The sequence below is a fragment of the Pseudophryne corroboree genome, chromosome 8 (assembly GCF_028390025.1).
Source record: "Pseudophryne corroboree isolate aPseCor3 chromosome 8, aPseCor3.hap2, whole genome shotgun sequence".
NCBI classification, from domain to species: Eukaryota; Metazoa; Chordata; class Amphibia; order Anura; family Myobatrachidae; genus Pseudophryne; species Pseudophryne corroboree.
In genome coordinates, this window is record NC_086451.1 from 309,947,220 (window position 1) to 309,969,163 (window position 21,944).

General features: G+C 46.6%; 1 protein-coding gene across 8 annotated transcripts in view; it reads right to left on the bottom strand.

The window, feature by feature from the left end:
* Positions 1-776: 776 nt before the first annotated feature.
* Positions 777-21,944, bottom strand: part of MTMR1 (myotubularin related protein 1) — a 314,872-nt gene continuing 293,704 nt past the window's right edge. For all 8 annotated transcript variants that reach the window (XM_063937377.1, XM_063937379.1, XM_063937378.1 and 5 more), the window contains one exon: positions 777-1,627. In XM_063937377.1, coding sequence (XP_063793447.1) covers positions 1,463-1,627 — 165 coding nt within the window. In that variant the 3' untranslated portion in view covers positions 777-1,462. The remainder of the gene's footprint in view (positions 1,628-21,944) is intronic.

Sequence of the window (21,944 nt, forward strand, 5' to 3'; positions counted from 1 at the left end):
GGGCTCCTTCAAAATGTTGCTATGGGGCCCACAATGTTCTGGCTATGCCCCTGTTATTATGTATTTACTCGTATGTTTTTCAAACATAATTTTTGATTTTCACTGAGCCATTTTACTCAGCAGAGATGACGCCACAAGTGATGCTACAGAATAATTTGTGCGACCAATGTGATTAACTGAGATTTCAGTTTAGCATCAATTGAAGCAAAGAACTAAAAATGCACCTTTGACAATTCTCTTTAAACTTTCACTCAAAATATAGCTTTTCAGAAAAGCCTAACATGCCTTCTAAATATCCATTCTTCTCTCACCCCATGACCCTTTTCTTCTCCCCAGTTCACCCTCCCCTTGTTCATCCATTTCCTGAGCATGTAAGATCTCATAAGCAGGGTTCTCCATCTTGTTAATAGCCAGCACTATCCTTACTTCCAGTGCTTCTTGTACCCTTCAGCAACTATAATTCTGTGTGCATACCCTTCACTGGGTACCGTCTCAATTTTTTTAGTGCTTTACTGCCCGTGACTCATCATCCCATGCCTGTCTATATATATATGGTGAGTCTCCCAAACGTAGCCACACTTACATCCTACCTAGTTTTTGGTCATTTGCTTTGTGTTGTTCCAATGTTCTGTCAGATTATACCGTACTATTGATGTCTATTGTCACTGCTACCTGTATATTACCTGTACAGTAGGCAATAATATTCCCTTGCTTATGTTTATAGTCAATACTATTAATAGTTACTAACTCCATGTCCAACAAGGAAAACACCAATGGCAGAGTAAAATTCTTATTTTCTGAGGTAAAAACACTATACAAATACATATTTAGGTTCAACAGGATAACTTACATATGGTTACTTTTCTTCACTTAATTGTTCAATATGCTTTACATGGCTTCAGGTGCATTGCTTTTGTTTTTAAATAGGTGCAACATGGAATTTAACTTACATTAAACACACTATCTCTTCCAGGACTGGACCCTTTCTTAGAGACTTTAAAGTTCTTCCAGCAATAATATACAGTTACACTATTGCATTCAACTGCCGACAGTTATGGCAACCTTGATCTCTCAAAAAAAAAAAAAAAATTGAAGTAAAACTTAGCTTTGACTAAAAACGTTCCATAAAGCTTAAATTGCACTGGATAACATGTTCCACTATAACAGCTAATAAAGGTGCGAGGCCTGTAAACAATGATGAACAGTAGCATTCATATATACAAGTCCTATCTGGAGAGAAAATGGAATGACTTCCAGCATGCAAAATGAAAAGAAAAAAAATATGATACTTCTTTTCTTCCTCACAGCTGCAGTCTACAGCAGATGGAGCGATGAGCAAAATCCAGAAACATCGTATTGATCCCTTGGTGCCTGAAATGTGTTAGAGGATACCTTCTCATACAGAGGGCACCGGCAGTAGGCCAACATGTCTCACACTGTCCCTCTCAGTCCATGCTGCCCATCAGACAGCAGCGTGTACAGGGGTGGCAGAATGTGAAGGAGAAGATCCTCGGTCAGAAGAGGAAGACACCGATCTGGTTGTTGCTTCACGCTGGAGTTCCTCCACTTTCTTCTGTAGCTCTACTCGAATAGCCAAGAGGTCCTTAAGGTTGTGATGAACTGGCATCTACGTACAAAAAAACAACAACACAAAAACAGTTTTTTGTGGGTTTTTTTTCTTTTAAAATTATTAATAAATAATTTCAACTAAAAAAGTACTTTGATGCTACTTGCATGTGCCCCAAAAATTCATCAACAACTTTTCCGTCCAGTAAGATTTTGAATAGCTCAGGGCTGGAACATCTGGTACGCTAGTTAAACATGTATATAGTTACCTACAAGTTATTGGTGTGCTACATAATGACTAAATGTAATTAATTTAGTGGTACAATGTGTGGCCAAACCAATCAGAGGTTTAGGTGCTGTATGACTGGCCTAATATGAAAGCATCACACAATGTTTGGCCATTGTAACTAGTCTTAAAAGAAAAAAAAAATACAAATCATACATACATAAGAAAGCATTACTTTGTACAGTATTTGTACAGAAATATAAGAATGGGACAGACATAAGGCAATCTTGTAATTAAAAAGAAGTAAAGGATTGTAATAGATATCCTATTTTTTTCTTGTATGTCTTCAAACTCTATAGGCTTGTTCAATAACCAGGCACAATGTGCTTAGAGGAGTTCCCTAATAGGACAGCACCATAACAAGATAAGCGGGTTAAAATATTAAAAAAGAGCGCTTGTATAACTAAACGCACATACCTGTAAAAAGAAATTTGATTAGTGTGATAATGTTACAGCTCTTTTTTGAAAAAGTGCAGGAGGTGAGAATTGATTGTTTTTAAAGGTTTAAATATCCATCAAATTGTATGAGATAACTTTCCCTGTTTTTCCCTACCTTATATGCCGGGTTCAGAGGGTTGTATATCTGGGCAGCCTGTGCGGCTATGGTGAGCCCAATTGACGGCTTCAGCTAGCGGCTCCTGTGTTCTGACCGCTCCAGCTGATGATGAAAGCTGTACAGCCTGTACGGCTGCGGGGAGCGTAATTAGCGGCTGCGGCTGGCGGCTCCCGTTCTCTGGTTGTTCCGGCTTATGATGAAAGCCGTACAGTCTGTACGGCTGTGGGGAGCTCAATTAGCGGCTGCGGCTGGCGGCTCACAGTCTCCGATCACTCCGGCTTACACTCCTCCGTGCGGCTCACGGCTTTTTGAAGTGCCAGTATTTAAGAACCTTTTTCAAAGTTCTTCCCAGTCTCCTGCTGTGTCCGTATCCAACGCGTTTCGGGCTATCCACCCTTTTACTAGGAGCCGCACGGAGGAGTGTAAGCCGCTAATTGAGCTCCCATCATAGCTTTCATCATCAGCTGGAGCGGTCAGAACACAGGAGCCGCTAGCTGAAGCCGTCAATTGGGCTCACCATAGCCGCACAGGCTGCCCAGATATACAACCCTCTGAACCCGGCATATAAGGTAGGGAAAAACAGGGAAAGTTATCTCATACAATTTGATGGATATTTAAACCTTTAAAAAAAATCAATTCTCACCTCCTGCACTTTTTCAAAAAAGAGTTGTAACATTATCACACTAATCAAATTTATTTTTACAGGTATGTGCGTTTAGTTATACAAGCGCTCTTTTTTAATATTTTAAATGGTCACAATTTTATAGAGCTGCTACACATATTCATAGCGCAGTATTGATATCACATACAAAACAAAAGATAAGCGGGTTGCCCAAAATGAGTAAAAAAAACAAAAAACCTATAAACTTGCTGTAAGACATAGCACCTAGAATATAGCAGTATTTTCTCTAGAACAGTTATGCAAATAAACTAAATGAAGATGAAAATCTGATTGGTTACTATGGATTATACCACATGTGCACATATAATTCATGTTCCCTGAAAAGCCTACAGTACATAGGTCACTGTGTTGTGCACTTGGAGGCCTGTGTGAATGAGAAGTGTGATTAGGTAGGTGCAGGTAACACTAGGTGGACATGAAGGCTCGTGGATGTACTAATGTGTCCATGGCTAGAGAACTCTTGTCCTCTTCTATATATAGTGAAGTGAGCCAGCAAAGTGTACGGACATCATATGTTGCTAATGTCAGCTGAGTATCGGTTCTCACTTTTTATTCTCACTTTTACACATTGCGCCTACCCTCACTTTACATGCAGCTCAAACCTAAATAAAGGTGCTAAGAGAGAAATAAGACATCCTCAAAGACTATGTACACTAGTCTTAATTAAGATAGCTCTATTAGTTTTTCAATGTCAAATTTTCCATATTTAAACCATTCAAAAATCTTAAGATCACAAAAATCAAAAAGCACGCTTCATTTGCCAAGGAAGACATCTGTGATTTGCTGCAACGCCCATGCCAGTATAAATATACCTACCAAGCACACATGTATAAAATACACTTCCTCCTAGGAATGTATTTTACGAATGTGCCTCCTCCCTATAGTCTGAAAGCTTCAGCCAAGAACTGGATGGGACGTGGAAGGAGGGAGGGATGAGCAGCAAGACCAATCACAAGCTGCAATCATCACCCCTTCCCCAGTTCCCTCCACCATTTAAAGATGGTTCAAGGCTGATCTTTACTTAAATGCCAGTTGTGTGTAACAGTCAGCGGAGGAGAAACATGCTTCAGGACGTCTGGCCTGAGGGAGGTAGGATGTTAGCAAAATATTTTCATAGGTGTTAGTGCAGCTTTAAATACAGACAACAGACAAATGGGAAAAACACAACTGCTCAAATGCAGTGCTACTGTATTTCCAGGGCGGGCGGTCTATCAATATGCTTTGTGTGAAATATAAAAACGTATTTGCATAAACACCAACCAATCTAGGAAAGGTTGGTCTTGTCTGATCTGCTACAAAGGAATCATGTGTAGAAGCTGGAGGCTGGCAGAGACGTTTAACAAGGTCTTCTGCACAAAAGGCAACTCCTATTACAAAATGTGTGTCTGGCTGTATAATGTACGGAGCATTATTCACTCAAGGACGCACATTACCTTGAAAACTGTTAAGTGATGAATCTATTTGTTCTTGCTGAATGAGTCGGTTTCTTTTTTTTTTTATCTTTTATTGCAACGGGGAGTCTAGCTACAGCCACTGTGTGATCTCAGCCACACTTTGCAGTCATTTATTCTCATTTATCTGCAAAAACACATTGCAGTCAAGACTCAACATGATTCTTTTTATTCCTGTGGTTCACTTATTTTTTTTTTTTTAATTTCTCTTCATCATCATAAAAAGAATGCTATCTGACTGGGCTTAAATGATAAAGCCTGTCAATTAAATGTACTTGGGGTGAATTGCACGATTTAGCCATTAGAAAATCAGGAATACGTTTTACAATGGAGGAAATGAGCGTTTCCCTGCAGTGACTTACAGACACTCCATGCTAATCTTTATATGTGCATTTTTATCACTTAACTTTTACCTAAAGCTGAAGTATAATGATCTGCATGCAGTGTGGTCATAATATTACACGCTGTATATTGTGCCATGCTGTGTCATATCAGGCTGATTGGCTAGTGCTGTCTACTTCATAACTGCACTCTCACTCTTCTCATACAAACAGAAAAGCAATGGACCCATGTCAGATGAGGGCAGAGTGGCTATCACTGCAGCTTACACAGAAGCAGCAATGTGGTACTGCTGCAGGAGGCTGCACTACTGACCCGAGCCGTGTCCTAGCTTGCAGCATCGGATTATCTGCAACACCCCATGGGGTCAAACAAGCCGGCCGCTGCAGATATAACAAAGAGACGGAGGTCCTAGCCTTGTCCATACAAAACAAAGGCGGCGACACGCCTTCATTTTGGGACCCGGAGGCCATCGCTGCCCCCAAAACGGCATTAGACTGTCAATCACTGACAGTCTGCTGCCATACTGTGTCTTATGTCACAGACCTGCATTGCACATGTGCAGTACAGTTCTGGCACATGCACAAAATGCCACTCATCGGTACTTTGCTCTATGGGCTGTACTTCTGTCTACATCTGAACAAGGCCCAGGAGGCACTAATACTTGTAATGGGGGAGAGCATCCTTACACTGTCCACCTCAGACTAGCAGCATTGTGGGGATCCAACATTCACATCCCCACTGCAACAGAGAAACATCCTCTCTGATGCTACATGCAACGCTAGACAGACCCAACGATGTGTGTAGGTTTCTCCAGCAGATTTATTCATTATTCATTAGCAATTTTTCCACATGCAAAAAAGGGTAAAAACACCAAAAAGGGAGATGGGAAAAGATGTAAAATATGGCAAATGAAAGGGAAGAGTTTAAGAAAAGCTTAGGCGTGGGAAAAACCATCATGACAATGAAAAAAAAATCTATAAAAATAGTTACTTTGAGGCATCACTTATGGTACGGCTATTTGGTCCTCATCCCAAACCAGCATCTTCATAGACAGCCTCACATAGGCAGAATGTGACTGTCCCAAGGTAAAGCCTTCACAGCCGCCACAGACCATACCCCGACCTGTCCCCTTAGCGCACTAAATTGTGACTTGTACACTTACTAGTTACTAGCCCATCATAACAGAAATGTCAGCGCCGGTGGCTGTGCGCATACCCAAACAGAGCAATTCTTGAATTGCTCTGTGGGATATCATCTAGCAGCGCGCACAACACTTGAATTCCCCCCTAGAGGTGTGGAGCAGCATTAGCCTTTATCTAACGTCCTAGAAGAGACTGGGGACTCCGTAAGGACCATGGGGAATAGACGGGCTCCGCAGGAGACATGGGCACTTTAAGAAAGAACTGAACTCTGGGTGTGCACTGGCTCCTCCCTCTATGCCCCTCCTCCAGACCTCAGTTTTAGACTGTGCCCAGAGGAAGATGGGTGCACTGCAGGGAGCTCTCCTGAGTTTCCTGCTAAGAAAGCATTTTGAAAGGGTTTTTTTCTTATTTTCAGGGAGCACTGCTGGCAACAGACTCCCTGCATCGAGGGACTGAGGAGAGAGGAGCAGACCTACTTAAATGATAGGCTCTGCTTCTCGGCTACTGGACACCATTAGCTCCAGAGGGAGTGGAACACAGGTTCGTCCTGGGCATTCATCCCAGAGCCGCGCCGCTGTTCTCCTCACAGAGCCGGAAGAAACGAAGAAAGAAGACTACTGAGGCGGCAGAAGCCTTCAGAGCTTCACTGAGGTAACGCACAGCACTGCAGCTGTGCGTCATTGCTCCCATACACCTCACACACTCCGGCCACTGTAAGGGTGCAGGGCGCAGGGGGGGGCGCCCTGGGCAGCAATAGAATACCTCTCCTATGGCAGATGACTACATACATGTACAGGTGGGCACTGTACATGTATGTAAAAGAGCCCCCGCCATATTTTATTAAGTTTGAGCGGGACAGAAGCCCGTCACCGAGGGGGCGGGGCTTCTCCCTCAGCACTCACCAGCGCCATTTTCTCTCCTCAGCACCGCTGAGAGGAAGCTCCCCGGACTCTCCCCTGCTTGACACACGGTGAAAGAGGGTTTTAAAGTAGAGGGGGGGGGGCACATATTTGGTGATTATACATTACAGCAGCGCTACTGGGTAAACATTCTGTGTTTTTTCCTGGGTCATATAGCGCTGGGGTGTGTGCTGGCATACTCTCTCTCTCTCTCTCCAAAGGGCCTAGGGGGGAACCTGTCTTCAGATAAGAGATTCCCTGTGTGTGTGGAGTGTGTCGGTACGCGTGTGTCGACATGTTTGACGAAGGCTCACCTAAGGAGGAGGGGGAGTGCATGATTGTCAGGTCGCCGTCGGCAACGCCGACACCGGACTGGGTGGATATGTGGAATGTCTTGAATTCAAATGTAAATTTATTGCATAAGAGGTTAGACAAGGCGGAGGCTAGGGAGCAGTCAGGTAGTCAGGCCATGCCTGCCCCAGTGGCACCGGGACCTTCTGGGTCTCAAAAACGCACTATCTCCCAGATTACTGACACAGATACCGACACGGATTCAGATTCTAGTGTCGACTATGAGGATGCAAAATTACAGCCAAAGGTGGCAAAAGGTATTCGTTACATTATTGCCATTAAAGAGGTTTTGCATTATCACTGAAGAGCCCCCTGTCCCTGACACGAGGGTACACATGTATAAAGGGAAAAAGCCTGAGGTCACTTTTCCGTCCTCATTTGAGCTAAGCGAATTGTGCGAAAAGGCTTGGGAATCTCCAGATAGGAGACTACAAGTTCCCAAAAGGATTCTTATGGCGTATCCCTTTCCACAAAAGGACAGGATACGATGGGAATCTTCGCCTAAAGTAGACAAGGCGCTGGCACGCTTATCCAAGAAGGTGGCGCTGCCTTCCCAGGATACAGCTACCCTCAAGGATCCTGCTGATCGTAAGCAGGTTACCATGACGTACATTTACACACATGACCGGCTATGGCATCGGCCTGGGTTTGTAGTGCTGTCGCAGCATGGACAGATTCCTTATCTACGGAGATTGACACCCTAGATAAGGATACCATTCTCATGACCCTAGAGCATATCAAAGATGCTGCTTTATATATGAGGGATGCTCAAAGAGACATTTGTTTACTAAGCTCCAGAATAAATGCTATGTCTGTTTCTGCTAGGCGACTCCTGTGGACCCGACAGTGGACGGGGGATGCCGACTCAAAGCGGCATATGGAGTCGTTGCCTTACAAGGGGGAGGAGTTGTTTGGAGAAGGTCTCTCGGACCTGGCCTCTACTGCTACGGCCGGTAAATCGAATTTCTTACCTTATGTTCCCCCGCAACATACTAAGAAGGCACCTCATTATCAAATGCAGTCCTTTCGTTCAAATAAAAGCAAGAAGGTACGGGGATCGTCCTTTCTTGCAAGGGGTAAAGGCAAGGGAAAAAAGCTGCACACAGCTAGTTCCCAGGAGCAGAAGTCCTCCCTTACGTCTGCAAAATCCACCGCATGACGCTGGGGCTTCCCTGGGGGAGTCAGCTCAAGTAGGGGCACGTCTTCGACTTTTCAGCCAAGTCTGGGTTCACTCAGGTGGATCCCTGGGCAATAGAGATTGTTTCTCAGGGATACAGGCTGGAATTCGAAGAGGTGCCTCCTCGCCGGTTTTTCAAATCGGCTCTGCCAGCTTCTCCGTCAGAGAGGGAGTTAGTGTTGACTGCAATTCAAAAATTGTATCTTCAACAGGTGATAATCAAAGTTCCTCTTCTCCATCAAGGAAAGGGGTATTACTCTACCCTGTTTGTGGTCCCGAAACCGGACGGTTCGGTCAAACCCATTTTGAATCTAAAATCCCTAAATCTGTACTTGAAGAAGTTCAAGTTCAAGATGGAATCGCTCAGAGCGGTCATCGCCAGCCTGGAAGGGGGGGATTGGATGGTGTCCCTGGACATAAAGGATGCATACCTTCATGTTCCGATTTTCCCTCCTCACCAGGCGTTCCTGAGATTTGCAGTACAGGACTGTCATTACCAATTTCAGACGTTGCCGTTTGGGCTTTCCACTGCCCCGAGAATTTTCACCAAGGTAATGGCGGAAATTATGGTGCTCCTGCGCAAGCAGGGTGTCACAATTATCCCAAACTTGGACGATCTCTTCATTTAGGCGAGATCTCGGGAGAAGTTACTGGACAGCGTGTCACTGTCTGTGAAGACGTTACAGCAGCACGGTTGGATTCTCAATCTTCCGAAGTCCCAACTGGTTCCTACAACGCGTCTGACCTTTTTGGGCCTGATTCTGGACACAGACCAGAAAAAGGTTTTTCTTCCGATGGAAAAGACTCAGGAGCTCATGGCTCTGGTCAGGAACCTATTAAAGCCAAAAAAGGTTTCGGTACATCACTGCACACGTGTCCTGGGGAAGATGGTGGCATCTTACGAGGCCATCCCCTTCGGCAGGTTCCATGCGAGGACTTTTCAATGGGACCTACTGGACAAATGGTCCGGGTCTCAACTACACATGCATCAAACGATCACCCTGTCTCCTAGAGCCAGGGAATCTCTCCTGTGGTGGCTGCACAGTGCTCACCTCCTAGAGGGCCGCAGGTTCGGCATTCAGGACTGGATCCTGGTAACCACGGATGCGAGCCTCCGAGGTTGGGGAGCAGTCACACTGGGAAGAAATTTCCAAGGTCTCTGGTCAAGTCTAGAGACTTGTCTCCACATCAACGTCCTGGAGTTGAGGGCCATAAACAACGCCCTGTGTCAAGCGGAAGAATTACTTCACAACAGGCCGGTTCTGATTCAGTCGGACAATGTCACAGCAGTGGCTCATGTAAACCTCCAAGGCTTCACAAGGAGCAGAGTGGCAATGGCAGAAGCCACCAGGATTCTTCGCTGGGCGGAAGGTCATGTAAGCGCACTGTCAGCAGTGTTCATCCCGGGAGTGGACAACTGGGAAGCGGACTTCCTCAGCAGACACGACCTGCATCCGGGAGAGTGGGGACTTCATCAGGAAGTCTTTGCGCAGATCGTGAGTCGGTGGGGACTGCCTCAAATAGACATGATGGCGTCCCGTCTCAACAAAAAGCTAAAACGATATTGCGCCAGGTAAAGAGACCCTCAGGCGGTAGCTGTAGACGCCCTGGTGACACCATGGGTGTTCAGATCGGTCTATGTGTTCCCTCCTCTGCCTCTCATACCCAAGGTGTTGAGAATAATACGACTAAGAAGGATGAGAACAATCCTCATTGTTCCAGATTGGCCACGAAGGACTTGGTATCCGGATCTGCAAGAGTTGCTCACAGAAGATTCGTGGCCTCCTCTGTGACAGGACCTGCTGCAGCAGGGGCCCTGTCTGTTCCAAGACTTACCACGGCTGCGTTTGACAGCATGGCGGTTGAACGCAGGATCCTAGCGGAAAAGGGTATTCCGGAGGAGGTCATTCCTACCCTGATTAAGGCCAGGAAGGATGTGACATCGAAACATTATCACCGAATATGGCGAAAATATGTTTCCTGGTGTGAGGCCAGGAATGCTCCTATGGAGGAATTCCATTTGGGCCGTCTTCTTCACTTCCTTCAAACTGGAGTGAACTTCGGTCTGAAATTAGGATCTATAAAGGTTCAAATTTCGGCCTTATCCATTTTCTTCCAAAAAGAATTGGCTTCTCTTCCTGAAGTACAGACGTTTGTGAAGGGAGTACTGCATATTTAGCCTCCTTTTGTACCTCCGGTGGCGCCTTGGGATCTTAACGTGGTGTTACGGTTCCTTAAGTCACCTTGGTTTGAACCACTCACACCGGTGGAATTGAAGTACCTCACTTGGAAAGTGGTCATGTTGTTAGCCTTAGCTTCTGCAAGGAGTGTTTCGGAATTAGCGGCTTTGTCACATAAAAGCCCCTATCTGGTTTTTCATGTGGATAGGGCGGAGTTGAGAACTCGTCCTCAATTCCTTCCTAAGGTAGTTTCATCTTTTCATATGAACCAACCTATTAATGCCTGTGGCTACGCGTGACTTGGAGGATTCAGAGTCCCTTGATGTGCTTTGAAAATTTACGTGGCCAGAACGGCTAGAGTCAGGAAGACAGAAGCACTGTTTGTCCTGTATGCAGCCAACAAGGTTGGCGCTCCCGCTTCAAAGCAGACTATTGCTCGCTGGATCTGTAACACGATTCAGCAGGTGCATTCTACAGCAGGATTGCCGTTACCAAAATCGGTTAAGGCCCATTCCACTAGGAAGGTGGGCTCTTCTTGGGCGGCTGCCCGAGGGGTCTCGGCATTACAGCTGTGCCGAGCTGCTACTTGGTCGGGGTCAAACACCTTTGCAAAGTTCGATAAGTTTGATACCCTGGCTGGGGAGAACCTCCTGTTTGCTCAATCGGTGCTGCAGAGTCATCCGCACTCTCCTGCCCGTTTGGGAGCTTTGGTATAATCCCCATGGTCCTTACGGAGTCCCCAGCATCCTCTAGGACGTTAGAGAAAATGAGATTTTAAACCTACCGGTAAATCTTTTTCTCGTAGTCCGTAGAGGATGCTGGGCGCCCGTCCCAAGTGCGGACTACTTCTGCAAGACTTGTATATAGTTTTTGCTTACATAAGGGTTATGTTATAGTTTCATCGGGTTTGGACCAATGCTATGTTGTTTTTTCATACTGTTAACTAGATAGTGTATCACAAGTTATACGGTGTGATTGGTGTGGCTGGTATGAATCTTGCCCTTGGATTAGCAAAATCCTTTCCTCGTAGTGTCCATCTCTGGGCACAGTTTCTCTAACTGAGGTCTGGAGGAGGGGCATATAGGGAGGAGCCAGTGCACACCCAGAGTTCAGTTCTTTCTTAAAGTGCCCATGTCTCCTGCGGAGCCCGTCTATTCCCCATGGTCCTTACGGAGTCCCCAGCATCCTCTACGGACTACGAGAAAAAGATTTACCGGTAGGTTTAAAATCTTATTTTCATTATATAGGATATATTGAAAGGAGATCAATGCTGTTGGTTTATCTGTTTATCCATGCATCTTTCTATCTCTCACATACCAATTCATCTATCCTTCTACTGCCCACCCAACAAAACCATTCTTCACCCATTATTGTGTCATGGGAACATAACATTTTTGCAGGACTGGAGTCCTTTATATTATGCACAAAAAATGCTACTAATCAGCTGTTTATTATTATTATTATTATCCTTTTCTTCTAACAGCATGTCTATCAATAACAGAATACATAACATACTGAATGTTTCTAGATGTTAGAGATGTGCTGGAGGTGTGTATGTGACTCACTGATCACGGTATACAACATACATACAGAACACTGCATGCAGCTAGCACTGGGCATTGCTGCTGGGAAATCCCGAGTGATGTCATCATGGTAAACCACTATGGATTTCCCAACTACAGGGCGGTTCTACCTGAATGACTAACAGATCTAGCAATAACTGCTCTGCATACGTTATACAGTAACTATTAGTGCTGACAACAATGAAGATCTCTTTGTTAAAACATATGTGAGCAAAAAAAAAAAAAAAAAAACAGAAAAAAACTTTAGTATCTCAACTTGAAACATTGGCAAAATCTACACATATTGCGATCGCTAGACTGGGTACAATATACTATCACTGCAAATTTCCCTCAGCTAATGCCTGTAGAATAAAAACATATTCTCTGAAACATATAATTTGCTCTGTGGTGAAAAGAATGAAAAAAAAAAAATCAGTTAAAAAATGATAAAAACAAACAAACTCTTCTGCTCGGCAAAACAAATACACCGCAAAATGTTATAAATAACATATTTAAGAACATTGATTAAGACCATAACATAGTAAAAAATGTGGCATTGTATGTGTTAGAGAGGTCAATGAAATAAAAAATAGGATTTTAATACCTACCGGTAAATCCTTTTCTCCTAGTCCGTAGAGGATGCTGGGGACTCCAAAAGGACCATGGGGTATAGACGGGATCCGCAGGAGACATGGGCACACTATAAGATTTTGAATGGGTGTGAACTGGCTCCTCCCTCTATGCCCCTCCTCCAGACCTCAGTTATAGGAACTGTGCCCAGGGAGACGGACATTTCGAGAAAAAGGATTTTTGTTAAACTAAGGGGGAGACACATACCAGCTCACACCACAACACACCGTACAACTGGATTACCAGGAATACCAGATAACAGTATGAACGAAAAACAGCAACAAGCTGAACATAAACGATAAACAACCTTCGTGTAACCGAAAAACAACAACTAACAATACAACTGCAAGTAACAGTACGCACTGGGATGGGCGCCCAGCATCCTCTACGGACTAGGAGAAAAGGATTTACCAGTAGGTATTAAAATCCTATTTTCTCTTACATCCTAGAGGATGCTGGGGACTCCAAAAGGACCATGGGGTCTATACCAAAGCTCCAGACCGGGCGGGAGAGTGCGGACGACTCTGCAGCACCGATTGAGCAAACATGAGGTCCTCATCAGCCAGGGTATCAAACTTGTAGAACTTAACAAAAGTGTTTGAACCCGACCACGTAGCTGCTCGGCAAAGCTGAAGTGCCGAGACCCCTCGGGCAGCCGCCCAAGATGAGCCCACCTTCCTGGTAGAATGGGCCTTCACTGACTTCGGCAACGGCAATCCAGCCGTAGAATGAGCGTGCTCAATCGTATTACAAATCCAGCGTGCAATAGTCTGCTTGGAAGCAGGATTTCCAATCTTGTTGGAAGCATACAGGACAAACAGAGCCTCCGTTTTCCTAATAAGAGCCGTTCTGGCGACATAAATTTTCAAAGCTCTTACGACATCGAGAGATTTTGGCACCGCCGCGGCATCCGTAGCCACAGGCACCACAATAGGTTGATGTATGTGAAACGAAGAAACCACCTTCGGCAGAAATGGTTGACGAGTCCTCAATTCCGCTCTGTCCACATGGAAAATCAAATATGGGCTCTTGTGAGACAAAGCCGCCAATTCCGACACTCGCCTGGCAGACGCCAAGGCCAAAAGCATGACCACTTTCCAAGTGAGAAACTTTAACTCAACCTTTCGCAAAGGTTCAAACCAGCGAGACACCACTTCAAGATCCCAGGGTGCCACGGTTGACACAAATGGTGGATGGATATGCAGCACTCCCTTCACGAAAGTCTGAACCTCAGGGAGGGCGGCCAATTCTTTTTGAAAGAAAATAGATAAAGCCGAAATCTGCACTTTGATGGAACCCAATTTCAGGCCTGCATCCACGTTTGCCTGCAAAAAAATAAGAATTTACTTACCGATAATTCTATTTCTCGGAGTCCGTAGTGGATGCTGGGGTTCCTGAAAGGACCATGGGGAATAGCGGCTCCGCAGGAGACAGGGCACAAAAGTAAAGCTTTCCGATCAGGTGGTGTGCACTGGCTCCTCCCCCTATGACCCTCCTCCAAGCCAGTTAGGTACTGTGCCCGGACGAGCGTACACAATAAGGGAGGAATTTTGAATCCCGGGTAAGACTCATACCAGCCACACCAATCACACCGTACAACTTGTGATCTAAACCCAGTTAACAGTATGATAACAGCGGAGCCTCTGAAAAGATGGCTCACAACAATAATAACCCGATTTTTGTAACTATGTACAAGTATTGCAGATAATCCGCACTTGGGATGGGCGCCCAGCATCCACTACGGACTCCGAGAAATAGAATTATCGGTAAGTAAATTCTTATTTTCTCTATCGTCCTAGTGGATGCTGGGGTTCCTGAAAGGACCATGGGGATTATACCAAAGCTCCCAAACGGGCGGGAGAGTGCGGATGACTCTGCAGCACCGAATGAGAGAACTCCAGGTCCTCCTTAGCCAGGGTATCAAATTTGTAGAATTTAGCAAACGTGTTTGCCCCTGACCAAGTAGCTGCTCGGCAAGGTTGTAAAGCCGAGACCCCTCGGGCAGCCGCCCAAGATGAGCCCACCTTCCTTGTGGAATGGGCATTTACATATTTTGGCTGTGGCAGGCCTGCCACAGAATGTGCAAGCTGAATTGTATTACACATCCAACTAGCAATAGTCTGCTTAGAAGCAAGAGCACCCAGTTTGTTGGGTGCATACAGGATAACAGCAAGTCAGTTTTCCTGACTCCAGCCGTCCTGGAACATATTTTCAGGGCCCTGACAACATCTAGCAACTTGGAGTCCTCCAAGTCCCTAGTAGGTGCAAGGCACCACAATAAGCTGGTTCAGGTGAAACACTGACACCACCTTAGGGAGAGAACTGGGGACGAGTCCGCAGCTCTGCCCTGTCCGAATGGACAAACAGATATGGGCTTTTTTGAGAAAAAACCACCAATTTGACACTCGCCTGGTCCAGGCCAGGGCCAAGAGCATGGTCACTTTTCATGTGAGATGCTTCAAATCCACAGATTTGACTGGTTTTAAACCAATGTGATTTGAGGAATCCCAGAACTACGTTGAGATCCCACAGTGCCACTGGAGGCACAAAAGGGGGTTGTATATGCAATACTCCCTTGACAAACTTCTGGACTTCAGGAACTGAAGCCAATTCTTTCTGGAAGAAAATCGACAGGGCCGAAATTTGAACCTTAATGGACCCCAATTTGAGGCCCATAGACACTCCTGTTTGCAGGAAATGCAGGAAACGACCGAGTTGAAATTTCTTTGTGGGGCCTTCCTGGCCTCACACCACGCAACATATTTTCGCCACATGTGGTGATAATGTTGTGCGGTCACCTCCTTTCTGGCTTTGACCAGGGTAGGAATGACCTCTTCCGGAATGCCTTTTTCCCTTAGGATCCGGCTTTCCACCGCCATGCCGACAAACGCAGCTGCGGTAAGTCTTGGAACAGACATGGTACTTGCTGAAGCAAGTCCCTTCTTAGCGGCAGAGGCCATAAGACCTCTGTAAGCATCTCTTGAAGTTCCGGGTACCAAGTCCTTCTTGGCCAATCCGGAGCCATGAGTATAGTTCTTACTCCTCTACGTCTTATAATTCTCAGCACCTTAGGTATGAGAAGCAGAGGAGGGAACACATACACCGACTGGTACACCCACGGTGTTACCAGAACGTCCACAGCTATTGCCTGAGGGTCTCTTGACCTGGCGCAATACCTGTCCCGTTTTTTGTTCAGACGGGACGCCATCATGTCCACCTTTGGTATTTCCCAACGGTTTACAATCATGTGGAAAAAACTTCCCGATGAAGTTTCCACTCTCCCGGGTGGAGGTCTGCCTGCTGAGGAAGTCTGCTTCCCAGTTTCCATTCCCGGGATGAAACACTGCTGACAGTGCTATCACATGATTTTCCGCCCAGCGAAAAGTCCTTGCAGTTTTTGCCATTGCCCTCCTGCTTCTTGTGTCGCCCTGTCTGTTTACGTGGGCGACTGCCGTGATGTTTTTCCCACTGGATCAATACCGGCTGACCTTGAAGCAGAGGTCTTGCTAAGCTTAGAGCATTATAAATTTACCCTTAGCTCCAGTATATTTATGTGGAGAAAAGTCTCCAGACTTGATCACACTCCCTGGAAATTTTTTCCTTGTGTGACTGCTCCCCAGCCTCTCGGGCTGGGCTCCGTGGTCACCAGCATCCAATCCTGAATGCCGAATCTGCGGCCCTCTAGAAGATGAGCACTCTATAACCACCACAGGAGAGACACCCTTGTCCTTGGATATAGGGTTATCCGCTGATGCATCTGAAGATGCGATCCGGACCATTTGTCCAGCAGATCCCACTGAAAAGTTCTTGCGTGAAATCTGCCGAATGGAATTGCTTCGTAGGAAGCCACCATTTTTACCAGGACCCTTGTGCAATGATGCACTGTTTTTAGGAGGTTCCTGACTAGCTCGGATAACTCCCTGGCTTTCTCTTCCGGGAGAAACACCTTTTTCTGGACTGTGTCCAGAATCATCCCTAGGCACAGCAGACGTGTCGTCGGGATCAGCTGCGATTTTGGAATATTTAGAATCCACCCGTGCTGTTGTAGCAGTATCCGAGATAGTGCTACTCCGACCTCCAACTGTTCCCTGGACTATGCCCTTATCAGGAGATCGTCCAAGTAAGGGATAATTAAGACGCCTTTTCTTCGAAGAAGAATCATCATTTCGGCCATTACCTTGGTAAAGACCCGGGGTGCCGTGGACAATCCAAACGGCAGCGTCTGAAACTGATAGTGACAGTTCTGCACCACGAACCTGAGGTACCCTTAGTGAGAAGGGCAAATTTGGGACATAGAGGTAAGCATCCCTGATGTCCCGGGACACTATATAGTCCCCTTCTTCCTGGTTCGTTATCACTGCTCTGAGTGACTCCATCTTGATTTGAACCTTTGTAAGTGGAATAATACCCCTTTTCTTGTAGTAGGAGGGGTAATTTAATTATCACCTGCTGGGAATACAGCTTGTGAATTTTTTCCCATACTGCCTCCTTGTCGGAGGGAGACCTTGGTAAAACAGACTTCAGGAGCCTGCGAAGGGGAAACGTCTCGACATTCCAATCTGTACCCCTGGGATACTACTTGTAGGATCCAGGGGTCCTGTACGGTCTCAGCGCCATGCTGAGAACTTGTCAGAAGCGGTGGAACGCTTCTGTTCCTGGGAATGGGCTGCCTGCTGCAGTCTTCTTCCCTTTCCTCTATCCCTGGGCAGATATGATCTTATAGGGACGAAAGGACTGAGGCTGAAAAGACGGTGTCTTTTTCTGCAGAGATGTGACTTAGGGTAAAAACGGCGGATTTTCCAGCAGTTGCCGTGGCCACCAGGTCCGATGGACCGACCCCAAATAACTCCTCTTCCTTTATACGGCAATACACCTTTGTGCCGTTTGGAATCTGCATCACCTGACCACTGTCGTGTCCATAACATCTTCTGGCAGATATGGACATCGCATTTACTCTTGATGCCAGAGTGCAAATATCCCTCTGTGCATCTCGCATATATAGAAATGCATCCTTTAAATGCTCTATAGTCAATAAAATACTGTCCCTGTCAAGGGTATCAATATTTTTAGTCAGGGAATCCGACCAAGCCACCCCAGCTCTGCACATCCAGGCTGAGTCGATCGCTGGTCGCAGTATAACACCAGTATGTGTGTATATACTTTTTATGATATTTTCCAGCCTCCTGTCAGCTGGTCCTTGAGGACGGCCCTATCTATAGACGGTACCGCCACTTGTTTTGATAAGCGTGTGAGCGCCTTATCCACCCTAAGGGGTGTTTCCCAACGCGCCCTAACTTCTGGCGGGAAAGGGTATACCGCCAATAATTTTCTATCGGGGGGAACCCACGCATCATCACACACTTTATTTAATTTATCTGATTCAGGAAAAACTACGGTAGTTTTTTCACATCCCACATAATACCCTCTTTTGTGGTACTTGTAGTATCAGAAATATGTAACACCTCCTTCATTGCCTTTAACGTGTGGCCCTAATAAGGAATACGTTTGTTTATTCACCGTCGACACTGGATTCAGTGTCCCTGTCTGTGTCTGTGTCGACCGACTAAAGTAAACGGGCGTTTTAAAACCCCTGACGGTGTTTTTGAGACGTCTGGACCGGTACTAATTGTTTGTCGGCCGTCTCATGTCGTCAACCGACCTTGCAGCGTGTTGACATTATCACGTAATTCCCTAAATAAGCCATCCATTCCGGTGTCGACTCCCTAGAGAGTGACATCACCATTACAGGCAATTGCTCCGCCTCCTCACCAACATCGTCCTCATACATGTCGACACACACGTACCGACACACAGCACACACACAGGGAATGCTCTGATAGAGGACAGGACCCACTAGCCCTTTGGAGAGACAGAGGGAGAGTTGACCAGCACACACCAAAAACGCTATAATTATATAGGGACAACCTTATATAAGTGTTTTCCCTTATAGCATCTTTTTTATATATTTCTAACGCCAAATTAGTGCCCCCCCTCTCTGTTTTAACCCTGTTTCTGTAGTGCAGTGCAGGGGAGAGCCTGGGAGCCTTCCCTCCAGCCTTTCTGTGAGGGAAAATGGCGCTGTGTGCTGAGGAGATAGGCCCCGCCCCTTTTTCGGCGGCCTCGTCTCCCGCTCTTAACGGATTCTGGCAGGGGTTAAATATCTCCATATAGCCTCCGGAGGCTATATGTGAGGTATTTTTAGCCAAAATAGGTATTCATTTGCCTCCCAGGGCGCCCCCCTCCCAGCGCCCTGCACCCTCAGTGACTGCCGTGTGAAGTGTGCTGAGAGGAAAATGGCGCACAGCTGCAGTGCTGTGCGCTACCTTTAGAAGACTGAGGAGTCTTCTGCCGCCGATTCTGGACCTCTTCTTACTTCAGCATCTGCAAGGGGGCCGGCGGCAAGGCTCCGGTGACCATCCAGGCTGTACCTGTGATCGTCCCTCTGGAGCTGATGTCCAGTAGCCAAGAAGCCAATCCATCCTGCACGCAGGTGAGTTCACTTCTTCTCCCCTAAGTCCCTCGTTGCAGTGATCCTGTTGCCAGCAGGACTCACTGTAAAATAAAAAACCTAAGCTAAACTTTTCTAAGCAGCTCTTTAGGAGAGCCACCTAGATTGCACCCTTCTCGGCCGGGCACAAAAATCTAACAGGCTTGGAGGAGGGTCATAGGGGGAGGAGCCAGTGCACACCACCTGATCGGAAAGCTTTACTTTTGTGCCCTGTCTTCTGCGGAGCCGCTATTCCCCATGGTCCTTTCAGGAACCCCAGCATCCACTAGGACGATAGAGAAATGGAGGAAACGACCCAAGTGAAACTCCTCCGCAGGAGCTGTTTTGGTTTTCACACCACGACACATATTTTCTCCAAATACGGTGATAATGTTTCTCCGTAACCTCCTTTCTAGCCTTAAGGAGAGTGGGGATGACTTCCCCGGGAATACCTTTATGAGCTAGGATTTGGCGTTCAACCTCCACGCCGTCAAACGCAGCCGCGGTAAGTCCTGAAATACGCATGGCCCCTACAGTAACAGGTCCTCTCTGAGAGGAAGTGGCCAAGGATCTTCTATGAGCAATTCCTGAAGATCCGGATACCAGGCCCTCCGTGGCCAATCTGGAACGACAAGTACTGCCGGAACCCTTGTTCATCTTATGATCCTCAACACTTTTGGAATGAGAGGAAGTGGAGGGAACACATATACCGACTGAAACACCCACGGAGTTACCAAGGCGTCCACTGCACTGGCTTGGGGGTCCCTTGACCTGGAACAATACCTCGGAAGCTTCTTGTTGAGGCGAGACGCCATCATGTCTATTTGAGGAATTCCCCAATGCTTTGTCACTTCTGCAAATACCTCTTGATGAAGAGCCCACTCTCCTGGATGGAGATCGTGTCTGCTGAGAAAGTCTGCTTTCCAGTTGTCCACGCCCGGAAGGAAGACTGCTGACAGAGCGCTCACGTGCTTTTCCGCCCAGTGGAGAACTCTTGTGGCCTCCGCCATCGCCGCTCTGCTCTTTGTTCCGCCCTGGTGGTTTACGTATGCTACCGCTGTTACGTTGTCCGACTGAATCAGGACAGGTAGACCTCGAAGCAGGTGTTCCGCTTGCAGAAGGCCGTTGTAAATGGCTCTTAACTCCAGAACGTTTATGTGGAGACAAGTTTCCTGGCTTGACCATTTTCCCTGGAAACTTATTCCTAGCGTGACTGCTCCCTAGCCTCGGAGACTTGCATCCGTGATCAGCAAGACCCAATCCTGGATTCCGAACCTGCGTCCCTTTAAAAGGTGAGAACTTTGCAGCCACCACAGGAGAGAGATTCTGGTCCTGGAAGATAGATTTATTTTCCGGTGCATGTGCAGGTGAGACCCGGACCATTTGTCCAGCAGGTCCCACTGAAACACCCGTGCATGAAACCTGCCAAACGGAATGGCTTCGTAAGCCGCAACCATCTTCCCTAGCACTCGAGTGTATTCATGAATCGACACTCTTGCCGGTTTCAGAATCTCCTTGACCAAGCATTGGATTTCTAGAGCTTTTTCCGCTGGAAGAAACACTCTTCGCAGTTCCGTGTCCAGGATCATGCCCAAGACAGGCAGCCGAGTTGTCAGAATCAACTGAGATTTTGGCAAATTTAGAATCCAACCATGATGTTGCAGAACCGTCAGGGAGAGTTCCACATTTCGTAGCAACTGCTCCTTCGATCTCGCCTTTATCAGGAGATCGTCCAAGTACGGGATAATTGTGCCACCTTGCTTGCGTAGGAGTGCCATCATTTCCGCCATCACTTTGGTGAAGACCCTCGGAGCTGTGGAAAGCCCAAACGGCAACGTCTAAAATTAGTAATGATAATCCTGCACGGCAAATCTCAGGAAAGCTTGATGTGGAGGATATATCGGGACGTGTAAGTAGGCATCTTTTATGTCGACTGACGCCATAAAATCCACCCCTTCTAGACTGGAGATCACTGCTCGAAGAGATTCCATCTTGAACTTGAAAGTTTTCAAATACAGATTGAGGGATTTTAGGTTCAGGATCGGTCTGACCGAGCCGTCCGGCTTTGCTACGACAAAGAGGCTCGAATAAAACCCTTCTCCCCGTTGGGATGGGGGTACCGGGACAATGACACTCTGCTGACACAGCTTTTGTATCGCAGCACTCACTACTACCCTTTCTGGGATAGAAACTGGCAAGGCTGATTTGAAAAATCGGTGGGGGGGGGGGATCTCCTGAAACTCCAGTTTGTACCCTTGGGACACTATGTCTAACAACCAAGGCTCTAGGCCCGAGTGAAACCAGACCTGACTGAAGAGTCTGAGACGCACCCCCACCGGCACGGACTCCCGGTGGACTTGGCAGAGGCCGGAGAGGACTTTTGGTCCTGGGAGCCTGACACAGCAGGCGTCCTTTTTCCCTTCCTCTACCTTTTGAAGCAAGGAAGGACGAGCCTCTTCCTTTTTTGTATTTATTAGGCCGAAAGCACTGCATCTGATAATGGGGTGCCTTTTTCTGTTGTGCTGGAACATAAGGAAGAAAAGATGACTTACCCGCTGTAGCGGTAGACACCAGGTCAGCAAGGCTGTCACCAAACAAGACACTACCTTTATAAGGGAGAGCTTCCATAGCTT